The sequence below is a fragment of the Catharus ustulatus genome, chromosome 35, assembly GCF_009819885.2.
Source record: "Catharus ustulatus isolate bCatUst1 chromosome 35, bCatUst1.pri.v2, whole genome shotgun sequence".
NCBI classification, from domain to species: Eukaryota; Metazoa; Chordata; class Aves; order Passeriformes; family Turdidae; genus Catharus; species Catharus ustulatus.
Window position 1 is genome coordinate 1,367,406 of NC_046255.1, and position 19,742 is coordinate 1,387,147.

Genomic DNA, 19,742 nt, shown 5'->3' on the forward strand with positions numbered 1-19,742 from the left:
GAGCCGCGCGCGCCCCCTGCGGGTGGTGCTGGAGAACTGCGAGCTGGTAAAATTGGGATAAAAAATGGGATAAAAAACCCAAAAAAAGTGAAATTTGGGGAAAATTGGGGAAAATTCAGAATTTTGGGGTGGTGCTGGAGAACTGCGAGCTGGTAAAATTGGGATAAAAAACCAAAAAATTGGGAAAATTTGGGAAAAAAATGGGAAATTTGGGGAAAATTGGGGAAAATTCAGAATTTTAGGGTGGTGCTGGAGAACTGAGAGTTGATAAGTTTGGGATAAAAAATGGGAAATTTGGAATAAAAACCCAAAAAAATGGGAAATTTGGGGAAAATTCAGAATTTTGGGGTGGTGCTGGAGAACTGCGAGCTGGTGAATTTGGGGAAAAAAATCGGAAATTTGGGAAAAAAATGTGAAATTTGGGGAAAATTGGGGAAAATTCAGAATTTTGGGGTGGTGCTGGAGAAATGAGAGCTGGTGAATTGGGGAAAAAACAAAAAAAATGGGAAATTTTGGGAAAAAATGTGAATTTTGGGGAATTTTGGGGTGGTGTTGGAGAACTGTGAGCTGGTGAATTTGGGATAAAAAACCCAAAAAATGGGAAATTTGGGAAATTTGGGGTGGTGCTGGAGAACTGAGAGCTGGTGGGTTTGGGTTAAAAAAACAAAAAAATGGAAAAATTTGGGAAAAAATGTGAATTTTGGGGATTTTGGGGTGGTGCTGGAGAGCTGGGAGCTGGTAAATTTGGGGAAAAAAAACCAAAAAAATGGGAAAAAAAAACAAAAAAATGGGAAAAAAAACCAAAAAAATGGGAAAAAAAACCAAAAAAATGGGAAAAAATGGGAAATTTGGGAATTTTGGGGTGGTGCTGGAGAACTGAGAGCTGGAGAATTTGGGATAAAAAACCAAAAAAATGGGAAAATTGGGAAATTTGGGGAAAATTCAGAATTTTGGGGTGGTGCTGGAGAAATGAGAGCTGGTGAATTTGGGGAAAAAAACCAAAAAAATGGGAAAAAATGTGAAATTTGGGGAAAATTGGGGAAAATTCAGAATTTTGGGGTGGTGCTGGAGAACTGCGAGCTGGTGAATTTGGGATAAAAAATGGGAAAAAAAACCAAAAAAATGGGAAATTTGGGAAAAAATGTGAATTTTGGGAATTTTGGGGTGGTGCTGGAGAAATGAGAGCTGGTGAATTTGGGTTAAAAAAACAAAAAATTGGGAAAATTTGGGTTAAAAAATGTGAAATTTGGGGAAAATTCAGAATTTTGGGGTGGTGCTGGAGAAATGAGAGCTGGTGAGTTTGGGGAAAAAACAAAAAAATCGGAAATTTGGGAAAAATGTAAAATTTTGGAATTTTGGGGTGGTGCTGGAGAACTGTGAGCTGGTGAATTTGGGATAAAAAACCCAAAAAATGGGAAATTTGGGAAATTTGGGGTGGTGCTGGAGAAATGAGAGCTGGTGGGTTTGGGGAAAAAAAAAATTGGGAAAAAAAACCAAAAAAATGGGAAAATTGTGAAATTTGGGGAAAATTCAGAATTTTGGGGTGGTGCTGGAGAAATGAGAGCTGGTAAATTTGGGTTAAAAAACCAAAAAAATTGGTAAATTGGGGAAAATTCAGAATTTTGGGGTGGTGCTGGAGAAATGAGAACTGGTGAGTTTGGGATAAAAAACCAAAAAATTGGGAAAAAAAACCAAAAAAATGGGAAATTTGGGGAAAATTGGGGAAAATTCAGAATTTTGGGTGGTGCTGGAGAAATGAGAGCTGGTGAGTTTGGGATAAAAAACCAAAAAAATGGGAAATTTGGGAAAAAATGTGAAAAAATGGGAAATTTGGGAAAAAATGTGAATTTTGGGAATTTTGGGGTGGTGCTGGAGAACTGCGAGCTGGTAAAATTGGGGAAAAAAATGGGAAATTTGGGAAAATTGGAATAAAATTTGGGACATTTTGGGAAATTTTGGGGGAATTTGGGGATTTCAGGGAGTTCTGAAGGAAATTTTGGGGAAAATTTGGGGGAAATTTGGGAAAATTGGGGGGTTTGGGAGGGATTTGGGGGAAAATTTGGGGGATTTAAGGAGGATTTTGGGGCAATTTTGGAAATTTTAGGGGAAATTTTGGGGAAATTTTGGGGAGATTTGGGAAATTTTGGGGAAAATATCAGGGAAAATTGGAGGAATTTGGGAAGGATTTGGGGGATCCTGGAGGAATTTGGGGAAAAATTTTGGGGAATTTTGGGAAATTTTGGGGAAATTTTGGGGGAAATTTCAGGAAAATTTTGGGGAAATTTTGGGGATTTTGGGAAAATTTTGGGGGAATTTTGGGGAGATTTTGAGGGAATTTGGGGGAAAATTGGGGAAATTTGGGAAGGATTTGGAAGATCCTGGAGGAATTTGGAGGGAAAATTTTGGGGAGATTTTCGGGAAATTTTTTGGGGAAAATTTCAGGAAAATTTGGGGAGAATTTGAGGAAATTTGGGAAATTTTGGGGGAAATTTTGGGTGAAATTTGTGGAAATTTTGGGGGAAATTTTGGGTGAATTTGAGGAAATTTGGGAAATTTTGGGGAAAATTTCAGGAAAATTTGGGGAGAATTTGAGGAAATCTGGGAAATTTTGGGGAAAATTTCAGGATATTTTGTGGAGATTTTGGGGGAAATTTTGGTGAAATTTGTGGAAATTTTGGGGGAATTTTGGGTGAATTTCAAGGAATTTTGATGAAATTTTGGGTGAATTTGGGGGAAAATTTCAGGGAAATTTGGGGAGATTTTGAGGAAATTTTGGGTGAATTTGTGGAAATTTTGGGGGAAATTTTGGGTGAATTTGGGAAAATTTTGAGGAAATTTTGGGTGAATTTGGGAGAAAATTTCAGGAAATTTTGGGAAAATTTTGAGGAAATTTTGGGTAAATTTGTGGAAATTTTAGGGGAAATTTTGGGCGAATTTGGGTGAATTTTGAGGAAATTTTGGGAAATTTTGGGGAAAATTTTCAGGAAAATTTGGGAAAATTTTGAGGAAATTTTGGGAAATTTTGGGGGAAATTTTGGGTGAAATTTGTGGAAATTTTGGGGGAAATTTTGGGAGAATTTGAGGAAATTTGGGGAAAATTTTGGGTGAAATTTGTGGAAATTTTGGGGTAAATTTTGGGTGAATTTGGGAGAAAATTTCAGGAAATTTTGGGAAAATTTTGAGGAAATTTTGGGGAAATTTGGGAAATTTTGGGGAAAATTTCAGGAAAATTTGGGGAGAATTTGAGGAAATCTGGGAAATTTGGGGGAAAATTTCAGGAAATTTTGGGGACATTTTGAGGAAATTTTGGGTGAATTTGTGGAAATTTGGGGGAGTTTTTGGTGAAATTTGTGGAGATTTTGGGGAAAATTTGGTAAAATTTGTGGGGAAATTTGGGGGAATTTTGAGGAAATTTTGGGTGAATTTGGGGAAAATTTCAGGAAATTTTGGGGAAATTTTGAGGAAATTTTGGGTGAATTTGTGGAGATTTTGGGGGAAATTTTGGTGAAATTTGTGGCAATTTTGGGGGAAATTTTGGGTGAATTTGGGAAAATTTGGAGGAAATTTTGGGTGAATTTGGGAGAAAATTTCAGGAAATTTTGGGGACATTTTGAGGAAATTTTGGGTGAATTTGTGGAAATTTTGGGGTAAATTTTGGGTGAATTTTGATGAAATTTTGATGAATTTTTGGGTGAATTTGGGGGAAAATTTCAGGAAAATTTGGGAAAATTTTGAGGAAATTTTGGGTGAATTTGTGGAGCTTTTGGGGAAAATTTTGGTGAAATTTGTGGAAATTTTGGGGTAAATTTTGGGTGAATTTGGAGGAAATTTTGATGAAATTTGGGGAAATTTTGAGGAAATTTTGATGAAATCTGCGAAGATTTTAGCGCCATTTAATTTTAATTTTATTTCACCATCCCATATCATTTCTGGCTCAATTTTCTCCCTTTTTTTGTTAAATTTCCATTTTTAAATTTTATTTTTTCCCCCCCAGGGGGACCTGAAGCGTTTCCTGCGGGGGGAGGGGCCGGGGGGTGGGGGAGGGGCGGGGCTGCCCCTCCCCCCCCGGGATTTGGGGACCCTGCAGCGCTTGGCCCTGGAGGTGACGCGGGGGCTGCGGCACCTGCACCGCCACGGCTTCGTGCACAGGTACCCAAAAAACCCAAATTGCACCCCAAAATCTGAAATCCTAAAAAAATCCCACAAAAATTGGTGAAATCCCAAAAAAAATCCCGTTAAAATCGCATTAAAAATGGAAAAATCCCATTAAAAATAAAAAAAAAATTCCATTAAAAATCCCATTTAAATCCCATTAAAAATCCCATTTAAATCCCATTAAAAATCCCATTTAAATCCCATTAAAAATCACATTAAAATCCCAATAATATCCACCCAAAAAATCCCATTAAAATCCCACTAAAAATTGCATTAAAAATGGAAAAATCCCATTTAAAAATCCCATTTAAATGCTATTAAAAATTCCATTTTAAAATCTTGATAAACTTCCCATTAAAATCCCATTAAAAATGGAAATATTCCATTAAAAATCCCCCCCAAAATCCCATTAAAATCCCATTAAAATCCCATTCAAATTGCCATAAAAATCCCATTAAAAATCCTACTAAAAATCCCAATAAAAATCCCATTAAAATCCCATTAAAAATGGAAAAATCCCTTTTAAGATGCCCAAAAAAATCCCATTAAAAATCCCATTAAAATCCAAAAAAAATCCCATATGAAAATCCCGTTTAAAAATCCCATTTAAATCCCCAAAAAAATCCCTTTAAAAATTATAAAATCCCATTAAAAATCCCATTTAAAAATCCCATTAAAAATCCCATAAAAATCCCATTAAAACCCCATAAAAATCCCAATAAAAATCTCATTAAAATCCCATTAAAATCTCATTAAAAATCCCATTAAAATCCCATTAAAAATCCCATTAAAATCCCATTAAAAATCCCATTAATAACTGATAAAAACACCATTAAAATCCCATTAAAATCCCATTAAAAATCCCATTAAAATCCCATTAAAATCCTATTAATAACCCAATAAAAATCCCATAAAAATCCCATTAAAAATCCCCTCCCCCCCCGGGATTTGGGGACCCTGCAGCGCTTGGCCCTGGAGGTGACGCGGGGGCTGCGGCACCTGCACCGCCACGGCTTCGTGCACAGGTACCCAAAAAACCCCAAATTTCATCCCAAAATGAAATCTTAAAAAAATCCCATAAAAATCCCACCAAAATTGGCGAAATCCCAAAAAAATTCCCGTTAAAATCGCATTAAAAATGGAAAAATCCCATTAAAAATAAAAAAAAAATTCCATTAAAATTCCCATTTAAATCCCATTAAAAATCCCATTTAAAATCCCATTAAAAATCACATTAAAAATCACATTAAAATCCCAATAATATCCACCCAAAAAATCCCATTAAAATCCCACTAAAAATTGCATTAAAAATGGAAAAATCCCATTTTAAAATCCCCTTTAAAATCCCATTAAAATCCCATTAAAATCCCATTCAAATTGCCATAAAAATCCCATTAAAAATCCTATTAAAAAATCCCAATAAAAATCCCATTAAAATCCCATTAAAATCCCATTAAAAATGGAAAAATCCCTTTTAAGATGCCCAAAAAAATCCCATTAAAAATCCCATTAAAATCGCATTAAAAATGACAAAATCCCATTAAAAATCGCATTAAAATCCCATCTAAAATTCCATTTTAAAATCCTGATAAAAATCCCATTAAAATCCCATTAAAAATGGAAATATTCCATTAAAAATCCCCCCCCCAAATCCCATTAAAATCCCATTAAAATCCCATTCAAATCCCATTCAAATTGCCATTAAAAAATCCCATTAAAAATCCCATTAAAAATCCCATTAAAATCCCATTAAAATCCCATTAAAAATGGAAAAATCCCTTTTAAGATCCCCAAAAAAATCCCATTAAAAATCCCATTAAAATCCAAAAAAAATCCCATAAAAATCCCATTTAAAAATCCCATTAAAATCCCCCAAAAAAATCCCTTTAAAAATTATAAAATCCCATTAAAAATCCCATTTAAAAATCCCATTAAAAATCCCATTAAAACCCCATAAAAATCCCATTAAAAATCTCATTAAAAATCCCATAAAAATCCCATTTAAAAATCCCATTTAAAAATTGGAAAATTTGATTTTAAAATCCCATTAAAAATGCCAAAATCCCATTTAAAATCCGCCCCAAAAATTCCATTAAAAATCCATCAAAAATCCCATTAAAAAAGCAGAAAATCCCATTTTAAAATCCATTAAAAAATCAGAAAATCCCATTAAAAATCCCATTAAAAATCCCATTAAAAATCCCATTAAAAATCAGAAAATCCCATTAAAAATCCCATTAAAAATCCCATAAAAAATCCCACAAAAATCCCATTAAAAAATCAGAAAATCCCATTAAAATCCTATTAAAAATCCCATAAAAAATCCCACAAAAATCCCATTAAAAAATCAGAAAATCCCATTAAAAATCCTTTCAAAAAATCCCATTAACATCCCATTTAAATCCCATTAAAAATACCACAAAAATCCCATTAAAAATCACATTAAAATCTCATTAAAAATCCAATTAAAATCCCATTTAAAAACCCACAAAAATCCCATTAAAAAATCAGAAAATCTCATTAAAAATCTCATTAAAATCCCATTAAAAATCCCATTTAAATCCCATTAAAAAATCAGAAAATCCCATTAAAAATTCCATTAAAATCCCATTAAAATCCCAATAAAAATCCCACAAAAATCCCATTAAAAAATCAGAAAATCCCATTAAAAATCCCATTAAAAAATGTCAAAATCCCGTAAAAAATCCAAAAAAAATCCAAAAAAAATCCCATAAAAAATCCCAAAAAAATCCCATTAAAACCCCCTTCCCTCCCTATTTCCATTTTTACCCAAAATTTCCATTTTTTACCCCAAAATTTGTTTATTTTTTCCCCTCTCAGTGACCTGGCTCTCCGGAACGTTCTGCTGACGGCCGAGCTGACGGCGCGGGTCGGCGACTACGGCCTGGGCCCCCACAACTACCGGGTGAGTTTGGGAGGAAAAAATGGGATTTGGGGAAAATTGGGAATTTTGGGAATTTTGGGATTTTTGGGCATTTTTTGGGATTTTTTTGGGGATTTTTGGGATTTTTTTGGGGATTTTTTGGTGATTTTTGGGGATTTTTTGGCAATTTTTGCGGATTTTTGGAGAATTTTTTTGGGACTTTGGAGGAAAAATTTGGGGGAAAATTTGGGGATTTTGGGGAAAATTTGGGGAATTTTTTGGGATTTTTGGGGAATTTTTTGGGATTTTTTGGGGGATTTTTGGGGGATTTTTTGGGGATTTTTGGAGGAATTTTTTTGAATTTTTGTGGGAAATTATTGGGAATTTTTGTGGGAAATTTTAGGGATTTTTGGAGGAAATTTGGGTGATTTTGGGGATTTGAGATTTTGGGGATTTGGGGGATTTTGGGGGGATTTGTGAACATCAAAATCTCTGTAATTTTAGGGGGATTTGGGGGGAATTTTGGGGAGGAATTTCAGGATAAAATCTCGGGAATTTGGGGGGAATTTGGGGGGAATTTTGGGGTAAAATCTCAGGAATTTCATGGGAATTTTGGGGTAAAATCTTGGGAATTTGGGAGGAATTTTGCTGAAATGTTGGGGTAAAACCGTGGGAATTTGGGTGGAATGTTGGGGTAAAATCTCAGGAATTTGGGGGGAATTTGGGGATGAAATCATGGGAATTTTGTGGGAATTTTGTGGGAATTTTGGGGTAAAACCTCAGGAATTTGGGGGAATTTTGCTGAAATTTTGGGGGTAAAACCTCGGTAATTTGGGGGGAATTTTAGGGTAAAATCTCGGGAATTTGGGGGAATTCGGGGGGAATTTTGGGAGGAATTTCAGGATAAAATATTGGAAATTTGGGGGTAATTTGGGGGTAAAATCGTGGGAATTTCATGGGAATTTTGGGGTAAAATCTCAGGAATTTGGGAGGAATTTGGGGTAAAATCTCCTAAATTTGGGTGAATTTCATTGAAATTTTGGGGTAAAACCTCGGGAATTTCATGGGAATTTCATGTTAATTTCGTGGGAATTTTGCGTGAATTTTGCGGGAATTTAACGGGAATTTTGTGGGAAGTTCGGGGTAAAATCTCAGAAATTTGGGAGAATTCCACTGAAATTTTGGGGTAAAACCTCGGGAATTTCATGCGAATTTCATGGGAATTTCACATTAATTTTGCGTTAATTTCGCGGGAATTCGTGGGAATTTTGTGGGAATTTTGCAGGAATTTCGTGGTAAAATCTCAGGAATTTGGGTGAATGTCACTGAAATTTTGGGGTAAAACCTCAGGAATTTCATGGGAATTTCACATTAATTTTGCGTTAATTTTGCGTAAATTTCGCGTGAATTTTGCAGGAATTTCGCGGGAATTTTGTGGGAATTTCGTGGTAAAATCTTGGGAATTTGGGTGAATTTCACTGAAATTTTGGGGTAAAACCTCAGGAATTTTGTGAGAATTTCGTGGGAATTTCACTGCAATTTCACTGCAATTTCACTGCAATTTCATGGGAATTTCATGGGAATTTCATGGGAATTTCATGGGAATTTCTTGGGAATTTTGCTGAAATTTAGGGATAAAACCTCAGGAATTTTGTGGCAATTTCACGGGAGTTTTGTGGGAATTTCTCATGAATTTCGCTGCAATTTCTTGGGAATTTTGTGGGAATTTCATGGGAATTTCTTGGGAATTTTGCTGAAATTTAGGGATAAAACCTCGGGAATTTTGCTGAAATTTTGGGATAAAACCTCAGGAATTTCGTGGCAATTTCAAGGGAATTTTGTGGGAATTTCGCAGGAATTTTGTGGGAATTTCACGGGAATTTAATGGGAATTTCACGGGAATTTTGTGGGAATTTCTCATGAATTTTGCTGCAATTTCTTGGGAATTTTGTGGGAATTTCACGGGAATTTTGCAGGAATTTCGCAGTAAAATCTCAGAAATTTGGGTGAATTTCACTGAAATTTTGGGGTAAAATCACAGGAATTTTGCGGGAACTTCGCTGCAATTTCATGGGAATTTCGCGGGAATTTTGGGGGAATTTCACGGGAATTTCACTGCAATTTCATGGCAATTTCACGAGAATTTCACAGGAATTTCAAGGGAATTTTTGTGGGAATTTCTCATGAATTTCACTGCAATTTCTTGGGAATTTCATGGGAATTTCTTGGGAATTTCGCTGAAATTTTGGGATAAAACCTCGGGAATTTTGCTGAAATTTTGGGATAAAACCTCAGGAATTTCGTGGCAATTTCACGGGAATTTAATGGGAATTTCATGGCAATTTCACGGGAATTTCATGTGAATTTAATGGGAATTTTGTGGGAATTTTGTGGGAATTTCTCATTAATTTCGCTGCAATTTCTTGGGAATTTTGTGGGAATTTCATGGGAATTTCTTGGGAATTTTGCTGAAATTTAGGGATAAAACCTCGGGAATTTTGCTGAAATTTTGGGATAAAACCTCAGGAATTTTGTGGCAATTTCACGGGAATTTTGTGAGAATTTCACGGGAATTTCACAGGAATTTTGTGGGAATTTCATGGGAATTTCACAGGAATTTCATGGGAATTTCGCTGCAATTTCTTGGGAATTTCGCTGGAATTTCAGGATAAAATCTCGGAAATTTGGGAGGAATTTCACTGAAATTTTGGGGTAAAATCTTGCTAATTTCACGGGAATTTCGCAGGAATTTCTCATTAATTTCCCGGGAATTTGGCGCCGTTTTCCCCGATTCCCTCTCGATTTTCCCCTCGTTTTTTTTGGGTGCAATCCCGGCGGTTCCGGTGACGTCACAGGAGGATTATTACGTCACCGCCGAGCGCGCCCTGGTCCCGCTGCGCTGGGTGGCCCCGGAGCTGGTGACAAAGGGACCCCGGGGGACGCTGGAGGTGGCGCCGCAGAGCCGGGAGAGCAACGTCTGGTCGGGAATTTGGGGACATTCTGGGAATTTTGGGGACATTTGGGGACAATTTGGGGACATTTTGGGGACATTTTTGTGATTTTTTTGGGACATTTTTGGGGACATTTTGTGGTTTTTTGCGGGGTTTGGGACATTTGGGGACATTGGGGACATCGCTGAGGACATTTGAGGACAATTTAGGGACATTTTGGGGATAATTTGCAATTTTTTGGTGACTTTGGGGACATTTTGTGATTTTTTGGTGACATTTTGGGGACATTTGGGGACATTTTGTGATTTTGGGGGACATTTTTGGGGACATATTGTGGTTTTTTGTGGGGTTTGGGACGTTTGGGGACATCACTGAGGACATTTGGGGACATTTTGTGATTTTTTTGGTGACATTTTGGGGGTTTTTTGGAGACATTTTGCGATTTTGGGGGACATTTGGGGACATTTGGGGACAATTTAGGGACATTTTGTGATTTTTTTGGGACATTTTGGGGACATTGGGGACATTTTTGGAGACATTTTGGGACACTGAGGTGACAATGGTGACTCTCAGGTGACCCTGGTGACCCTGAGGTGACATTGGTGACACTCAGGTGACCCTGGTGACACTGAGGTGACAATGCTGACACTGAGGTGACACTGAGGTGACAATGGTGACCCTGAGGTGACAATGCTGACCCTGAGGTGACAATGGTGACAATGACAACACTGAGGTGACAATGGTGACTCTGAGGTGACAATGAGGACCCTGAGGTGACATCGGTGACACTGAGGTGACACTGAGGTGACAATGGCGACCCTGAGGTAACCCTGAGGTGACCCTGGTGACCCTGAGGTGACAATGGTGACCCTGATGGTGACCCTGATGTCCCCTCAGGGCCCTCGGTGTCACCCTGTGGGAGCTCCTGGAGCGGGGAGGTGACAATGGTGACACTGAGGTGACATTGGTGACAATGATGACCCTGAGGTGACAATGGCGACCCTGAGGTGACAATGGCGACCCTGAGGTGACAATGGTGACCCTGGTGACCCTGGTGACAATGGGGACACTGAGGTGACAATGGTGACACTCAGGTGACAATGCTGACCCTGGTGACACTGAGGTGACAATGGTGACCCTGGTGACACTGATGTGACAATGAGGAGACTGAGGTGACCCTGAGGTGACTCTGGTGACCCTGAGGTGACCTTGGTGACACTGATGGGACACTGAGGTGACAATGATGACAATGAGGTGACAATGGTGACATTGAGGTGACAATGGTGACCCTGAGGTGACAATGCTGACCCTGGTGGCACTGAGGTGACCCTGGTGACCCTGATGGTGGCATTGTCCCCTCAGGGCCCTGGGTGTCACCCTGTGGGAGCTCCTGGAGCGGGGAGGTGACAATGGTGACACTGAGGTGACCCTGGTGACCCTGAGGTGACATTGGTGACACTGAGGTGACAATGCTGACCCTGGTGACACTCAGGTGACACTGAGGTGACACTGATGGTGGCCCTGTCCCCTCAGGGCCCTGGGTGTCACCCTGTGGGAGCTCCTGGAGCGGGGAGGTGACAATGGGGACATTGAGGTGACAATGGTGACACTGAGGTGACCCTGAGGTGACATTGGTGACACTGAGGTGACATCAGTGACACTGAGGTGACCCTGAGGTGACAATGAGGACACTTAGGTGACCCTGGTGGCACTGAGGTGACAATGGTGACAATGACGACTCTGAGGTGACAATGCTGACCCTGAGGTGACAATGGTGACCCTGAGGTGACAATGGTGACCCTGAGGTGACCCTGAGGTGACAATGGTGACCCTGAGGTGACATTGGTGACCCTGGTGACCCTGGTGACACTGAGGTGACAATGCTGACCCTGGTGACACTGAGTTGACCCTGAGGTGACAATGGTGACATTGGTGACCCTGAGGTGACATTGGTGACATTGCTGACCCTGAGGTGACCCTGAGGTGACCCTGGTGACCCTGAGGTGACACTGAGGTGACAATGGTGACCCTGAGGTGACATTGCTGACCCTGAGGTGACAATGCTGACCCTGAGGTGACCTTGGTGACCCTGAGGTGACAACGATGACCCTGGTGACACTCAGGTGACCCTGAGGTGACATTGCTGACCCTGAGGTGACATTGCTGACCCTGAGGTGACAATGGTGACCCTGAGGTGACCTTGGTGACCCTGAGGTGACAATGGAGACACTGAGCTGACCTTGGTGACCCTGAGGTGACAATGGAGACACTGAGGTGATCCTGATGTGACCCTGGTGACACTGAGGTGACCCTGGTGACATTGAGGTGACAATGGTGACATTGAGTGACCCTGGTGACCCTGAGGTGACCCTGAGGTGACAATGGTGACACTGAGGGTGGCCCTGTCCCCTCAGGGCCCTCGGTGTCACCCTGTGGGAGCTCCTGGAGCGGGGAGGTGACAATGGTGACACTGAGGTGACATTGCTGACATTGCTGACCTTGAGGTGACCCTGAGGTGACAATGGTGACATTGAGGTGACAATGCTGACCCTGAGGTGACATTGGTGACCCTGAGGTGACACTGAGGTGACAATGGTGACCCTGATGTGACCCTGGTGACCCTGAGGTGACCCTGATGGTGGCCCTGTCCCCTCAGGGCCCTCGGTGTCACCCTGTGGGAGCTCCTGGAGCGGGGAGGTGACAATGGTGACAATGACGACTCTGAGGTGACCCTGGTGACCCTGAGGTGACCCTGGTGACCCTGATGGTGGCACTGTCCCCTCAGGGCCCTGGGTGTCACCCTGTGGGAGCTCCTGGAGCGGGGAGGTGACAATGGTGACACTGAGGTGACAATGCTGACCCTGGTGACACTCAGGTGACCCTGAGGTGACCCTGATGGTGGCCCTGTCCCCTCAGGGCCCTCGGTGTCACCCTGTGGGAGCTCCTGGAGCGGGGAGGTGACAATGGTGACCCTGGTGACACTGAAGTGACAAAGGTGACCCTGAGGTGACAATGGGGACACTGAGGTGACATCGGTGACACTGAGGTGACATCGGTGACACTGAGGTGACCCTGAGGTGACCCTGAGGTGACAATGAGGACACTTAGGTGACCCTGGTGGCACTGAGGTGACAATGGTGACAATGACGACTCTGAGGTGACAATGCTGACCCTGGTGACACTCAGGTGACCCTGAGGTGACATTGCTGACCCTGAGGTGACATTGGTGACCCTGATGGTGGCACTGTCCCCTCAGGGCCCTGGGTGTCACCCTGTGGGAGCTCCTGGAGCGGGGGGCGCGGCCCCTCCCCCACCTCTCGGACCGGGACCTCCTGGGGCGGCTCCGGAGCCAAAATCCGCCGGAGCTGCCGCGGCCGCGGGTGGCGCTGCCAGGGACATGGTGAGGGGACAGCGGGGACGCTGGGGGGGATGTCACCGACACCAAAAAATCCCAAAAATTCAAAAAAAATCCCCCAAAAAATCCCTAAAAAATTTCAAAAAAATCTCTCAAAAAATCCCAAAATTCCCCCAAAAAATCCTTAAAAAATTCCAAAAAAATCCCTCAAAAATTCCCCAAAAAATCAAAAAAAATCCCAAAAAAATCCCTAAAAATTTCCGCCAAAATTCAAAAAAAAATCCCTCAAAAAATCCCCCAAAAATCCCAAGAATTCCCAAAAAAATCCCTCAAAACATCCAAGAAAAATCCCAATAATTCCCAAAAAAAACCCCAAAATCAAAAAAAAATCGCCCAAAAAATCCCTAAAAATTCCCCACACACAAAAACATCCCTACAAAATTTCCCCAAAATCCCCCAAAAAGTCCCCAAAAAATCCCAAGAATTCCTCCAAAAAATCCCCAAAATCCCCCACAAAAATCCCCAAAAATAAAAAAAATCCCTAAAAAATTTCCAAAAATATCCCTAAAAAATATCCCTAAAAAAATTCCCCAAAATAAAAAAAATCCCCCAAAAAATCCCTAAGAATTCCCCCCAAACATAAAAACATCCCTAAAAAATTTCCCAATAATTTCCCAAAAAATCCCAAGAATTCCCCCAAAATCCCTCAAAAAATAAAAAAAAATCCCTAAAAATCCCTAAGCCCCCCAAAAATTCCTAACAAATCCCCCATAAAATTAAAAAAAAAATCCCAAAAAAATTCCCCAAAAAATCCCAAAAATGTCCCAAAAATTTTCCCAAAAATTCCCCAAAAAATCCGAAAAAAATCCTCCCAAAAATCCCCCCAAAAATAAAAAAAATCCCAAAAAATCCCCCAAATTCCCTTAAAAAAATCCCAAAACATCCCCAAATAATCCCCCCAAAAATCCCCAAAATAAAAAAAAAATCCCAAAAAAATCCCCAAAAAACTTCCAGAAAATTAAAAAAAAATCTCAAAAAAATCCCAAAAAATTTCCCAAAAAACCCCCAAAATCCCAAAAAAAATCCCCAAAAAATCCCCCAAAAATTCAAAAAAAATCTCAAAAAATCCCAAAAAATACCCCTAAAACCCCTTAAAAAAATCCCTAAACACCCCCCAAAAATCCCTTTAAAAAATCCCAAAACATCCCCCAAAAAATCCCCCCAAAAACCCCCAAAATCCCCAAAAAATCCCAAAAAATCCCCCAAAAAATTTCCAGAAAATTCAAAAAAAAATCTCAAAAAAATCTCAAAAAATCCCCAAAAAAATCCCAAAAAATCCCCCAAAACCCCTTAAAAAATCCCTAAACACCCCCCAAAAAATCCCCCCAAAAGCCCCCAAAATCCCAAAAAAAAATCCCCAAAAATCCCCAAAAAACTTCCAGAAAATTCAAAAAAAATCTCAAAAAAATCCCAAAAAATCCCCCAAAAAATCCCAAAAACCCCCCAAAAAATCCCCCCAAATCCCAAAAAAATCCAAAAAAAATCCACAAAAAATCCCCAAAAATCCCCAAAAAATCCCCAAAAAATCCCCAAAAAATTTCCAGAAAATTCAAAAAAAATCCCAAAAAAATCCCCAAAAAATCCCAAAAAATTCCCCAAAAAAATCCCAAAAAATCCCCAAAAAATCCCCCAAAATCCAAAAAAAATCCCCAAAAAATCCCCAAAAAATTTCCAGAAAATTCAAAAAAATCCCAAAAAAATCCCAAAAAATTCCCCAAAAAATCCCAAAAACCCCCAAAAACCCCAAAAATCCCCCCAAAAAAATCCCAAAAACCCCAAATTTCCCAAACAGGTTCGACCTCCTCCGCTCCTGCTGGCTGCCCCCTCCCCAACGCCCCGACCTCGAGCAGCTCCACGATCGCCTCTCCTCCCTGCTGTCCTGTCCCCAAAAAACGTCCCCGAAATCGTCCCCAAACCCGGCGGAATCGCCCCAAAAATCGCCGTTCCCGCTGCTGGACGCGCTGCCGGACGCCGAGGACGTCCTGACGGTCACTCAGGGCCGGGGCGGCGGCCTGGCCTTGGAGTGCGCGTGGCGCCGAGGGCGGTGTCCCAATTTTGGGGACGTCCCCAAGTTGTCCCCCGGGGTCCTGCCGGTGTTGGGGGCTCGGAGCCCCTCGGGGGGATCGGAGTTTTTCGTCCGGTTGGAGGAAGTGACGTCGGAGGTGACGTCGCCGTGTGGGTGTGGCCGGGAGGGGGGAGGGGAGGGGGCGGGGGGGGCGGCGGCGTGGGGACGAGGGGGGGTGTTGGGTCATGAGGGGTCATCGTTGGGTCAAGAGGGGTCAGCATTGGGTCAAGATCGGTCATCGTTGGGTCAAGATTGGTCATCGTTGAATCAAGATCGGTCATCGTTGGGTCAAGATCGGTCATCATTGGGTCAAGAGGGGTCATCGTTGGGTCAAGACTTGACATTGACCCAAGGTTGGTCATCGTTGGGTCAACACCAGACATTGACCCAAGACCGGTCATTATTGGGTCAAGACCGGTCATCGTTGGGTCAAGAGGGGTCATCATTGGGTCAGGACCGGACATCGACCCAAGGCCGGTCATCGTTGGGTCAGGACTGGACATTGACCCAAGATCGGTCATCGTTGGGCCAAGAGGGGTCATCGTTGGGTCAAGACTGGACATTGACCCAAGGCCGGTCATCGTTGGGCCAAGAGGGGTCATCGTTGGGTCAAGACTGGACATTGACCCAAGGCCGGTCATCGTTGGGTCAGGACCGGACATCGACCCAAGGCCGATCATTGTTGGGTCAAGATCGGTCACCGTTGGGTCAAGAGGGGTCATCGTTGGGTCAAAAATGGACATTGACCCAAGACCGGTCATCGTTGGGTCAGGACCGGACATTGACCCAAGACCGGACATCGCTGGGTCAAGATCGGTCATCGTTGGGTCAAGACCAGACATTGTTGGGTCAAGACTTGACATTGACCCAGGGCTGGTCATTGTTGGGTCAAGAGGGGTCATCGTTGGGTCAAGACTGGACATTGACCCAAGGCCGGTCATCGTTGGGTCAGGACCGGACATTGACCCAAGGCCAGTCATCGTTGGGTCAAGAGGGGTCATCGTTGGGTCAAGATCGGTCATCGTTGGGTCAAGACTGGACATTGACCCAGGGCCAGTCATCGTTGGGTCAACGTCGATCATTGTTGGTTCAAGACTTGATATTGACCCAACACCGGTCATCGTTGAATCAAGATCGGTCATCGTTGGGTCAAGATCGGTCATCGTTGGGTCAAGAGCGGTCATCGTTGGGTCAAGACTTGATATTGACCCAACGTTGGTCATCGTTGGGTCAAGACCGGACATCGGCCCAGGACCGGTCATTGTTGGGTCAACATCAATCATCATTGGGTCAAAACTGGACATTGACCCAAGACCGGTCGCCATTGGGTCAAGAGGGGTCATTGTTGGGTCAGGACCGGACATTGACCCAAGAGCGGTCATCGTTGGGTCAATGTCAGTCATTGTTGGGTCAAGGGGGGTCATCATTGGGTCAAGAGTTGACATTGACCCAAGGCCGGTCATCGTTGGGTCAAGATCGGACATCGTTGGGTCAAGACCGGACATTGGCCCAAGACCGGTCACCGTTGGGTCAGGACCGGTCATTGTTGGGTCAAAACTGGACATTGACCCAAGACCGGTCATTGTTGAATGAAGATCGGTCATCGTTGGGTCAAGATCGGTCATCGTTGGGTCAAGAGGGGTCATCGTTGGGTCAAGAGGGGTCATCGTTGGGTCAAGACTTGACATTGACCCAAGGTTGGTCATCGTTGGGTCAAGAGCGATCATTGTTGGGTCAAAACTGGACATTGACCCAAGACCGGTCATCGTTGACTCAAGACCGGACATTGACACAGGACCGGTCATCGTTGGGTCATGACCGGACATTGACCCAAGACCGGTCATCGTTGGGTCATGACCGGTCATCGTTGGCCCAAGATTGGTCATCGTTGACCCAAACGAGGTCACCGGCCAAAGGGACGGCGCCGTTGTCCCTTGAGATGACCCCATGGGGACGCGGCCGGACATTGGCCCAAGATGGGTCAGCGTTGGGTCAAGACCGGTCATCGTTGGCCCAAGACTGGACATTGACCCAGGACCGGTCATCGTTGGCCCAAGATTGGTCATCGTTGGGTCAAGAAAGGTCAACGGCCCAAGGGACGTCGCCGTTGTCACTGGAGATGACCCCATGGGGACAAGGCCGGACATTGAGCCCGGAGCGGTCATCGATGACCCCAGACTGGACATTGAGCCAGGCCCGGTCAGTGCCGGCCCCGGAGCCGCCCCCGGTGCCCCCCAGGACGTCGCCGTTGTCACCGGCGGTGGCGCCTTGGGGACAAGGGACACTGAGGCCACCGGAAGTGACCCAGAGGCCACCGGAAGTGACCCCGAGGCCACAGGAAGTGACTCCAAAACCACAGGAAGTGACTCCGAGATCACAGGAAGTGACCCCGAGGCCACAGGAAGTGACCCCGAGATCACAGGAAGTGACTCCAAATCCGCAGGAAGTGACCCAGAGGCCACAGGAAGTGATCCCGGGACCACAGGAAGTGACCCTGGGGCCACAGGAAGTGACTCTGAAACCACAGGAAGTGACCCTGAGGCCACAGGAAGTGACCTCGAGATCACAGGAAGTAACCCCAGTGACACCGGAAGTGAATCCAAATCCACAGGAAGTGATCCTGAGACTCAAGGAAGTGACCCTGAGATCACAGGAAGTGACTCTGGGGCCACAGGAAGTGACCCCGAGATCACAGGAGGTGACCCCAGTGACGCCGGAAGTGACTCCAAATCCACAGGAAGTGACCCCGAGGCCACAGGAAGTGACTCCAAAACCACAGGAAGTGACTCCAAAACAACAGGAAGTGACTCAGAGGCCACAGGAAGTGATCCCGAGATCACAGGAAGTGTCTCCAGGGCCACCAGAAGTGTCCCCAGGGCCACCGGAAGTGACCCCGAGACCACAGGAAGTGTCACCGAGGCCACCGGAAGTGATCCCAAAGCCACAGGAAGTGACTCCAAAACCACAAGATGTGACCCTGAGGCCACAGGAAGTGACCCCGAGATCACAGGAAGTGACTCTGGGGCCACAGGAAGTGACCTCAAAGCCACCGGAAGTGTCCCTAGGGCCACCGGAAGTGACTCCAAAACCACCGGAAGTGACCCCGAGGCCACAGGAAGTGAACCCAGGGCCACCAGAGATGTCCCCGATGCCACCGGAAGTGACCCAAAGGACACCAGAGATGTCCCCAAGGCCACCAGAAATGCCACCAGGAGCTGGGGACCCCCTTGGGGACACCCCCAGGGACGCCCCGGGTGGCACCGCAGTGGAGGGGTCCCCAAAAATGTCCCCAGTGTCCCCAAAGGGGTCCCCAATGTCCCCAAACGGGTCCCAGATGTCCCCAAAAAAGTCCCAAATGTCCCCAAAATTGTCCCCAAAGTCCTCAGAGGGGTCCCAAGTGTCCCCAAAGGGGTCCCCGACGTCCCAAATGTCCCCAAAATTGTCCCCAATGTCCCCAGAGGGGTCCCCACTTTTCCAAGTGTCCCCAAAATTGTCCCCAAAGGGGTCCCCAGTGTCCCAAATGTCCCCAAATGGGTCTCAAATGTCCCCAAAATTGTCCCCAACGTCCCCAAAGGAGTCCTTGATGTCCCAATCGTCCCCAAACAGGTCCCAGATGTCCCCAAATGGGTCCCCAATTTTCCAAGTGTCCCCAAAATTGTCCCCAGAATTGTGCCCAATGTCCCCAGAGGAGACTCAAGTGTCCCCAATGTCCCCAAATGGGTCTCAAATGTCCCCAAAATTGTCACCAACGGGGTCCCAGATGTCCCCAAAGGGGTCCCAGATGTCCCAAATGTCCCCAAATGGGTCCCAGATGTCCCAAGTGTCCCCAAAATTGTCCCCAAAATTGTCCCCAACATCCCCAAATGGTTCCCAAGTGTCCCCAGAATTGTCCTCAATGTCCCCAAAGGAGTCCCCCATGTCCCCAGAGCGGTCCCAGATGTCCCCAAATGGGTCCTCAATGTCCCTGATGTCCCCAAAACTGTCCCAGATGTCCCCAAAATTGTCCTCAATGTCCCCAGAGGAGTCCCCAATGTCCCCAAAATTGTCCCAGACGTCCCCAAAGGGGTCTCCAATGTCCCAAATGTCCCCAAAATCGTCCCCAAAATTGTCCTCAATGTCCCCAGAGGAGTCCCAGATGTCCCCAGAGGGGTCCCAGATGTCCCCAAATGGGTCTCAAATGTCCCCAAAGGGGTGCCAGATGTCCCCAAATGGGTCCCCAGTGTCCCAGATGTCCCCAAAATTGTCCTCAGTGTCCCCAGAGGAGTCCCCAAT

The 19,742-nt window shown here is 44.1% G+C and overlaps 1 protein-coding gene across 5 annotated transcripts; it reads left to right on the forward strand.

Moving 5' to 3' along the window:
- The first annotated feature begins 16,136 nt into the window (after nucleotides 1–16,136).
- LOC117009681 lies at nucleotides 16,137–18,938 on the forward strand. Of its 5 annotated transcripts, XM_033083998.2 has the most exons (5): nucleotides 16,158–16,226; nucleotides 16,347–16,402; nucleotides 16,442–16,945; nucleotides 17,087–17,255; nucleotides 17,295–18,938. In XM_033083998.2, the coding sequence occupies exons 1-5, from the start codon at nucleotides 16,206–16,208 to the stop codon at nucleotides 17,325–17,327; spliced, it is 783 nt and encodes a 260-aa protein (XP_032939889.1). In that variant the 5' UTR covers nucleotides 16,158–16,205; the 3' UTR covers nucleotides 17,328–18,938. The 5 variants fall into 5 exon arrangements, with proteins under 5 accessions (XP_032939887.1, XP_032939889.1, XP_032939888.1 ...); XM_033083996.1 differs by having other exon boundaries at nucleotides 16,137–16,237; nucleotides 16,358–16,945; XM_033083997.2 differs by having other exon boundaries at nucleotides 16,347–16,948; nucleotides 17,111–17,255.
- Nucleotides 18,939–19,742: the final 804 nt, after the last annotated feature.

Excerpts from the sequence above, each read along its gene's own strand:
- LOC117009681 (XM_033083996.1), top strand. The coding sequence starts at position 16,206 with ATGGACATTGACCCAAGACCGGTCATCGTTGG. Across the intron at positions 16,238-16,357 it reads CCAAGACCGGTCATCGTTGG|GTCAAGAGGGGTCATCGTTG; the intron begins GTCAGGACCGGA and ends GGTCATTGTTGG. Across the intron at positions 16,946-17,086 it reads CCGGTCATCGTTGGGTCAAG|ATCGGTCATCGTTGGGTCAA; the intron begins ATCGGACATCGT and ends CGTTGGGTCAAG.